The sequence below is a fragment of the Coloeus monedula genome (genome assembly GCF_965178545.1).
Source record: "Coloeus monedula genome assembly, chromosome: 2".
NCBI lineage: Eukaryota > Metazoa > Chordata > Aves > Passeriformes > Corvidae > Coloeus > Coloeus monedula.
In genome coordinates this window covers 82,782,162-82,791,321 of record NC_138782.1, presented here as the reverse complement: position 1 = coordinate 82,791,321, position 9,160 = coordinate 82,782,162, and the positions used below count along the sequence as shown (strand labels likewise).

At 43.3% G+C, this 9,160-nt stretch overlaps 1 protein-coding gene across 1 annotated transcript in view; it reads left to right on the top strand.

Moving 5' to 3' along the window:
- Positions 1-748: 748 nt before the first annotated feature.
- The window catches only part of ANKRD6 (ankyrin repeat domain 6), a gene marked incomplete at both ends in the record, with an annotated part of 32,227 nt that continues 23,815 nt past the window's right edge, over positions 749-9,160 (top strand). The window contains one exon of the mRNA XM_082302349.1: positions 749-868. Coding sequence (XP_082158475.1) covers positions 749-868 — 120 coding nt within the window. The remainder of the gene's footprint in view (positions 869-9,160) is intronic.

The following is a 9,160-nucleotide window of genomic DNA, read 5'->3' as shown; positions in this document are numbered from 1 at the left end:
TTTCTGGGGTCAGTGGGGCATGATGTCAGCTCTGTGGGGAGAACATAATTTCTCAGTGACAGCAAAGATGAGTGTTTCCCAATAGCAGGTTGTGATCTCTCACAGTGGTGTCCTTGGGATGGTTCAGGGGGAGGCTGTGAAGCATTTCATACTCGTGAGGGAGCAGTCAGCTGCCTTTAATTGCTGGCTGCACTCAGTCCTTCTAGGGCAGAGGTTTGTATATTTGTATCAGCAGCCAGTAACTATAACCTATTCTTGTTCCTTTGGCTGACAGTAGTTAACCCATCCTTGGCTAGTTAAGGACTGGGAGGTCTGTTGGGGGGGAAAGAGGATGAAAGGGGACCACACAAATAGAGGTTAGGCCAAAAGAGAATTAAGCTCTCAGAAAGTTTAAGGATTTTTGTCCCAACCAAGGGGAATGAGGGCCCATTGGAAATGTGCTACTGTCTACATCTCTCTGCCTTGCAACAGAAGTGCAATGTCTTCAGGAGTTTTGAGGAGTTTTTGTGATCCCCTCCCAAACCAATGCTAGATGAACGCTCAGGGAGGAGCTGCTGTAGTGCTCTGTTTCTGAAATCTCACTGACAGCAGTGTTGTTTTCTGATCCATAGGTCCAGAGGATGGCATAGCAATAACGTCACTGTCCAGGGAGCTGGAGTCCTTCCTCGCCTGCCTGCATGCTGCTTGAACTGATCCCAAGCCTTTGTTTTTGGACTGAAGAAACCTGAAAACCTTTCCCTCCTAATTCATGAGCCAGCAGGATGTGGTCGCTGTGCTTTCAGAACGCCTGCTTGTAGCCGCCTACAAAGGCCAAGTGGAGAATGTGGTGCAGCTTATCAACAGGGGTGCCAAGGTAGCAGTTACCAAGGTAACGAGAGAAAAATGCTTTGCAAGAGCCCTGGGAACTAATGTAACTCTTCTAAACCATTGTCTGTGAAAATGCCCTCCTAGCTTTACCAACCTGAATGTGACTGAAGTTAGTGTTCAGATTTCCTTAAAGTTTGCATTTAATAGCTCATGCAAATTTGCAATATAGTGCACATGTTGTGTTTGTACCCTTTGCAGTGGGTGCAGCTGTGATGAACACTTCGTCCTTGGAAACATGGTGTGTCGACAGAGCGGAGCAACATTTTTCAAAGCATGCATTGACTTCTGAACACTGTGTGACCTGATGAATGCAGCAATTCATCACTGTCACGAGAAGGCGGTTCAGGGCACCCATCTCCCCCGGTGAGGGGATGGGGAAAGGCCACCTCTTGTGGCAGGGTAAAGGGACACTGAAAGTGTTTCCTGCTGCTGAAGTCTCTTGGTGCAGCAGCCTCACTTATACCCAACATCGTCATTGATTTGTTCTGTGTAGTCCCTTAGTCAGTTTCAAACTTGGGGGTTGCAAATTGTGTTCCCCATACCTTTGCGATAAAGTCAGTCAAAGGATTTCTGCTTAGATACAAGAGAGTTCAAACTGATGCTCACCTTTTCCTAATGCTCAACATGTTATAAATAATACTGTCTTAGAAAAGATGAAATGTAGTTGCCTGTTGCAAGAAGGTTTTATCAGCAAAAAACCTTAAAAGGAACTAGGTAAGTTAAATCTTTAGAACTGTAACATAAAATTTGGGGTGTGCTGTTTTGATGAACTGTTTTTCTCTATCCTGTCTATTTTTATTTGTGTTTCCATATTGGTTTTGAACATTCCATATATATGGGAGGTAATATTTGCAGATAGAAAGCACATTTGATAAAAAGAGGAAAGGACAGAATACTTATCTGTCAGTGACAGTTGTTTTCAGTCCCTTCACAGTGTTTGAGATGTAGATAATATTTATTTTGAAAGCTGGAGTGATCCAAGGACAACCTGTGTTTGTAAGTTTTGTTTGCCAAAATAACTATCCTCTTGTTTGTAGATACAAAGCACAGATATAGTAAGCGTGAATAGTCTCATGTAGATGCCTGTTTGGATCTGTTGTCCAAGCAGCTCTGTAGCTGATGAACAACTATTAAAGGTAGTCAGTAATAGACCAGGAAATACTGACTTACACATACCTGAATGGTAGCTCAGGGTTTTGTGGTTGTGTTTTCTTTTGTTTGTTTTTTTTTTCCTTGTTTTTTTGGTTTTTTTTAGGATGATGAGCTTTGAGGCTGCAGAGGGATCTCTGCTAATTACAATAAGAAACAAACAGTGTAGATTTGACTTTGAAACACAAAATCAGGTTAATTTGATATAATGCAGATTTCCTAGAGTTGACAGGTTTTTGTTTCCTATATGACATAAGTGGCTCCCTTGCTTTGTTGTTTTACCCTGTGTGGAAAATCAAAACAAAGCTCATTTGGCAGTGAAATCGCAGCCAGGTGCAATGTGCTGGAGTTTCTGTTTGAGAGATGTGCTTGCCAACCATGCTGGAGAGCTGTGGGCTCTGAGGCCATCCCTGTAGCTCACTTGGTACTACAGCATTGTAGCTATTCTTTCCTAGAAGTTGTGGGTCATCCCCGTGGAGCCCAGAGAGGGAAGATGGCAAAGGCTGTCCCTGTTGTCATGCTGGATGCATCCCAGCACACTGACAGACAGTACAGATGAGGTACTTGGGTAGCCTGGTGACAAGCCCTGCTCAGAAGAGATGAAGTCAGAGCTGCAAGACTGTGGAGGAGTGCACAGAGGAACAGAGTCTCTCAGAGCAGCAGCCAAGGCTGTACTATATACAGGGTGTTTTGGAGGCACACACACTCTTTCTCCTCCCATGCTGTGAGCCAGAGAGAGCTGAGCCCAGTGCGAACCAAGAGGTGTGAGACCAACCTGGTGCCCTCACCAAAGCCCATCTGTTCAGGCTCTGTAATGTCCTGTTCAGTTGTACACAGCATGGAGTTTGCATGGGGCTCTCAGCCAGCCAGCCGGCTGCATAGGGAGAGCATGTGCATAGTTACCTACAAAAGGCTGTATAAACATACCCTGGAAGAGCTTGGCTTTCTAAGCTGATGGCACACATAAGCTGGAAGGAGAAAGAGCTGTTTAAAGTTGAGGACAAGGTTGTCACAAGAGCAAGGATGTAGAAATTAGACTCAGGTATATTTGAACTGGAAATCTGAAGGGGTTTTTTAGCCATCACACCAACAGGTTCTTGTGGAGTCTTCCAATAAGCAGAACAAGCACAAAATAAGAACAACTTTCAGGATAGGGGTTCTTAATTTTAGAAGGGAAATTAGATGGCAGGCGTCTTGTAGTGCAGTAAAATATACCAAGCTCTCAGGTAAGTTGAAACTCAGAACCCTCTTCTCCCCCAAGATAAAAGTCATTGCACAGTGAAGCATAAAAATAAATTTATCCATGTGCATGACTTAGTTCTGTTTTACATGTATGTCTTCTGCTTTTATTAGTAGTTTTCAGTTTGTGCCTCCAAAAAAAAAAAAAAGGATTTGATACTTGTCAAGCAAACTTCTGCTGAATTCTTTGGGTTTTATTGAAGGAAGGCACATGGAAGCAAAGCTCTCTGGAGGGAAAGAAAAAGTTCCCATATCACAGTAGGCTTTAAATGTATTTCTGATCCGCATCTGTAAGCACAGACCAGTTGCTGTGAATAACACTGCAGAGCCACAGATTAAAGTGTACAGGATCCAGTGATAAATCTAGAGTTATTTATTCAAAAAGGATTAATTGAGCATAGCTCAAGAAAAATGAAGGATATTTTCTGTAACAAACCAAGTATTAGTAAATGCTTTATAGCCGACTTGTCCAGTTCTATTTTTGTCCTGTATGGAAGGTCATATGATGTGGTTAATTGTTGCTTCAGTAAACAACAATTCAGCTGCAAAACAGTATTTCATTTTTGTCACTTCTGAGTAGATGATTTCAGAAAAAGGAGTAAGAATATGAAAGAAACAAAATCCAATGGAAAATACACATACCTGGGTGCTCACTTCAGCATTACGTTGAGGATGCACTTGTTTCATTTTGGCAGCATTACTAGCAAGGCATCTGTGCAGGTGAAGTCAATATGGAAACGTGCACCTCCTCTGACTCCAGTGAGGGACACTCGGGCTTGTTCCAGATTTGGGGCCTTTTAAAATATGTAAAGAGGAGCTGATGGCCCCTAGGTCACACCAGTGCCAGCAATCTGACATCCGGGAGCCCACAGTGAGAGAGGGCTGGTGACGCTGCGTGGCACATGCATTGAGCACTTGTTGTGTTGCTGGACCTCTGCCACCAGCCACACGGGGTTGTGGCCTAGGGCAGGTGTGGTGCTCAGCAGAGGCTTTGTGGCTCTGCTCTTCTCAAAGAGCCCCTGCTTGGTCAGGGGCTCTGTTGCTGCTCTGCCTCTTATGACAAAGAGATAATTTCCATTTTTCTGCCTTTTTGTCTGACATTCTTCGCAGGTGTGAAATGTGTAGCTGATTCCTTTATGAAATGGGGAAAATAGCCTGAAAAACTGGTCATACCTACCAGCTGATCCAACACACAGGTGCCCTTATCAAGTACTTTGGTGAATAAGCTGCAAAAACTGGAAAACTAGGAACTTAAGCCTTTTCTTCCAAGCAAGAAAGCTGGTCCCTTCTTTCAGTCCTTTTGTAGTAGAGCTGTCTTTCAGTGAAATTATTGATAGCTGCATCTTTGGCACAAAAGCACTGGGACTTTTGCTGAGCTGATGTGCCTTGCTGTCCTCCCAGGATGTTCTTGTCCTTTTCCTGACATGGGGGTTTGCATGGCCAGGTTTTGGTAGTGGGAAGGGCTACAGGTATGGTTTCTGTGAGAAGCTGCCAGAAGCTTCCACACGTCTGGCAGAGCCACTGCCAGGTGGCTCCAAGATGGATGTGCTGCTGGTCAAGGCTGGGCCAGTCAGAAATGGTGGTAGCACCTCTGGGATAATATATTTAAAAAGGAAAAAAAAAAGTTAAAGAGAAGATGTAATTACAGCCAGGGAACAGCAGTGAGAATATGTGAGAGAAACAGCTCTGCAGACACCAAGGTCAGTGGAGGAGGGGGAGGAGGTTCTTCAGATGCTGGAGGTGGGATTGCCCTGCAGCCTGTGGTGAAGACCATAGTGAGGCAGCTGTGCCCCTGCAGCCCATGGAGGTTCATGGGGTTGCAGAGATCCAGCTGCAGCCTGTGGAAGCAGACCCATACCAGAGCAGGTGGATGCCTGAAAGAGCCTGTGAATCCATGAGAAACTTGTGCTGGAGCAGGTTCCTGCATTAAGATCAAAGCTATAAAATTGAATTCTGCAGAGAATGGATGATAATTCAGGAGAAAAGCCTCAAAGAAATGCAAAAGGTAGTGCATCTGTTTTGATTCAGTAATTGTTTGGTTTAACATTTGAACTAGTCATGTTATGAACACACCATATGGCAACACTTTTGTAATGCTAGGGTACTTTAAGTCTCAACTTCAGAGCATGTTGAGTTCTTTAAAGCAGTCTCTCTTTTTCTTCTTTTTTAAGCTAAGGCAGAAACAAAAAAGAAATGTATTTTGGTGCTTTCACATTTTTGCACTCCTTCAGTTTGAAAAGCTATTTGTGTCTGTTTTAAACAATAAATAAAGATAAATTAAAAGGGACTAACACACACTTAGGAACTTGCTGAGTGCCTATTGAGGTCAATGAGAAGCTTTCTGCTGACTTGAACGAGCAGGTTATTCATGGAGAACAGTCTAACAAATCAGCAGTGTGAACAATGTGACAGGACTTGGATTTTGCTTTCAGGCTTTCCAATAAAATGTGGACAGGCATGTTTTTTTTGAGTGCAGAATGGATGAATAAATAACAGTCCTTGTGCATCACAAGAGCAGGGTGAGATGGAGAACTGAATGTACCTGCATAAAAGTACCTACATACGTAAACACAAGGAAAGATCATGGAGCTTATGGTGCTAAGGCCCCCCTGTATGGATTTGGTTGTGGAGTGCATGTACATTGGCAGCAATGCTAAGAGAATTCTGCTTTTAAGTGGTGTGTATCGACAGCTGCCTGTCAGTGTCTGGAAGTTAGAGCATGGATTGAATGCAAACAAAAACCTACCCTTGCATTTTACTGCTGAAGTTCATGTGGCTGTTTACGGTGCTGGGCTGCCACCCGATACACCCCACAGCTACAGCAGTGTTTCACGGTGGCTGGAAGTTGCAGTCCAATAGGTCCCATTTATTTTGTCAATAAGTCCATGACACAGGACCATTTGTATGATTTGTTGCCTCTTGAAGCAATTGTTTACATTTGAATAGAAGTCCAAATTGCCTTTTTTTTTTTTCATATGAATGACTGCTTTATTGGTTCATTAATCCCAAGCTGTAGCAGTCTCTCATTTGTATTTGTAATAACCCCCAAACCATTGCAGTTCATATTTGGCAATGCTCACAAGCTTCTAAGTCAGTAATCTCCATGTTGAACAGTCCCTGGGTTTGGTGTTGTCCTTGAAGTGAGCATGTAGGAGACGCTCTGGCTTGTATGTTTTCTTTCCTGCTAGGACCCTTGTGTGTATTCAGATAAACCCCCTCTTTGCTGCTGCATTGAGTGCAGAATGTCTTTATGGAGGAGACACACAGAGGCAGTTTTGTCTGTCTGTGTTCATCTCTCTGCCCCCTATATATTTTGGGTAGGATGAATTGCTGTGAGAGAAAAAGTTTGAGGGCTGTTGGTTTGACTTACAGACATGAAGGCAAAAGCAGCCCTGACTACTGCTGCTGTGGCATGGACTCGTTCAGTGTTTCTCTCCAAAGCTTGCTGTGCGCCAAGTTGGTCATCACAACACGAGGGGCACCCAAACTGCCTTGTCTCTTCCTCCCTGTTTGTTCTAGATTGGAGTGCGCATGTGTATGTACATCCATACCTCTGTGTGTGTGTGTATGTGTGTGGGGATTTGATGTTTGTCCAATGTTTCCTTGCCCGCACTGGAACAGTGTCCAGCTGTACTGCCCACCTCTACTCTCATTTGGATGTTGCTGGGAAGAAAAAGAAAATCTGGCATTGCTGGTTCTTGCAGGGCTGTGATTAATCTTGAGATGATCAGTACTCTTCCAAAAGCCTGATCCTCTAATCAATGTAATATGCTGGAATTGATCCTCCTTCCCAGTCTCCTCTCCTGGCTAATGTCATAGTTTTTGTTTATCGTGTCCCTTTAAAGTAGGAAGAACTCAAGGACTGTATGTGTGCAGAAAGTCTGGTTCCTGAAGCCTCTCTTTAGAGTTTCCGGTAGGCGAGATGCCTCTGAACCTATGTTTCTGGATAGAGAATCTGAAACACACAAACATTCTGGAGTAAAAATGATCCTTTAGTCTTTCAGTTCAACCATGCCAGCAATTGCCCAGGAAGGTGTGTTGGGTGAAGAAAATATGTCCCTTGTATTCAAATAAACTCCTATTCTGCTTTCATAGCTTACTTTTAACATAATACCTTTAACTGCATGTCAGCATTTTTTCAGTGGTTAGAGCTGGTTATCTTATCAGAAAGTTTCCCTGCTGGAATATATATTCATGTTGTTGACACTTTCCTTTTAAAGCACATGAGCTGGCTTCAAGTTGGGTTTGTTTGGGATTTTTCCTTCTCCGTGCACAGATTGCTATAAATTGTTTTCATGGTGTATTAATAACCTGGGAAGTGAGATAGATGCCTGGATTGGGTGATTTACTTATTGGCATTAAGGAATGTAGAAAGTCAGGACCTGTAAATCTGAGTGTGCTGGAGCACATGCTCATAATCCAGACGTATTGTTCATGGTCGGGAGTGATTTGCCAGTTTGGTATTTTTTTAAATTTTATTTTGTTCTTTTTTTTTTTCCTTTCTTTCTTTTTTTCTTTTTATCCCTGCGTTGCCTGGGGATTTTATGCCTCCTGCTGCTGAGTTAGCTGGAACAGCAGTATAGCCCTGGCTCTCCTCCAGGCTGATGGAGAAGGAAGTGTGGTCAGTGCAGCTCAGTGCCCTTCGATACAGGGACAGGATTTTAGGCACCTGTGGCCAGATTGAGCCAGAGGCATCCAGGCAGGAGCCTGGATGGTGCCCAGGGGCAGTGGTGGCAACAAAAATGAGCCCTTCTATGCCTTTAGCAGGGCAAGAATGGAAGTTTTTCACGTGGGAATGTACTGCTGCTGCCAGCAGGGGGACAATATACGGGTTTTGAGAGGCTCAAGTGTCATACTGTGGGTGAGGATTTTGTCCTCAGATCTGCCCCTTTAAGTCAATAATGTGGGACAATTAATCAACACTTAATGTTTCCGAAGCTCAGCACAACTAACCAGTAATGGCACAGACATTTTGCCTTCAGCCATTCTGTTGAATTCCAACTGTGTTTTTCCTTTTTGCTCTCAGGAGCCTGAGTTAACAAGGCTTTACCAGCTATGGGGGTATGGGGTTTGCTGTATGAAAACAATTTTGTCTTGAGCTTGGTTTATTATTTACTTGAAGTAGTTTTCTTACTGAAGGAGTCGCTTAAAATCTTGGAGAGCCAATGGTTGCCTTCTGTGTACTTCAAGCCACTAGTCAGACAGCTATTGAAGTGTTTGCCCCTTCTGTGGTTGAAGTATTAGGGCTGTTTATCTTCCTTTGCAGGGTAGATCATTGGGTGGAAAAATAGACAATAGCACCAGTAGTGAAGGAATAGATATATAATAGATACAGGTGAAGAGTAATGTGACTTTTAATGTGATCCTCGCAAAATGCCTAGTGGAGAAAACAGCATTCTTTGTGATGATACCTTGTGAATTTAGCAATTGCTGGAATCCCATTTTCTTTATTGCCATTAAATAATCTGCAGTGAATAGTTTTAGTGTTGCTGTTTCACAGATCTTAAGACGTTTCACTCACGTGGAGATTTTAGAGAGAGAGGTAAAAATAAGTATTGTCTAAAAAAGCCTGGCAGATCTTTAGCGAAATGAAGTTGGTGGTCATACATGTGAGGTCACTTGGAGTGACTAGAGGTCTTCCATTCCTTTTCAGGGGAGCATCTGTCATGTGCAACAGTTCAGTGATTCTTATCTCTACTGCAAGGACAGTGCCTGTTACAATATATGAATTAGCCAGCTATTGCAACTTGGCTGTACAGAGGGAAGGTGACAGCAGTTGACAGTTCTGTGCTCCAGAGGGACAGAAACAAAATGGTCATGAATTCTGCTCAGGCTTGGACACAGAGCCAGATCTGAATTTGTAAGGAAGTACCCTTATGTGAATATAATATCCCTTTTGTAGAGT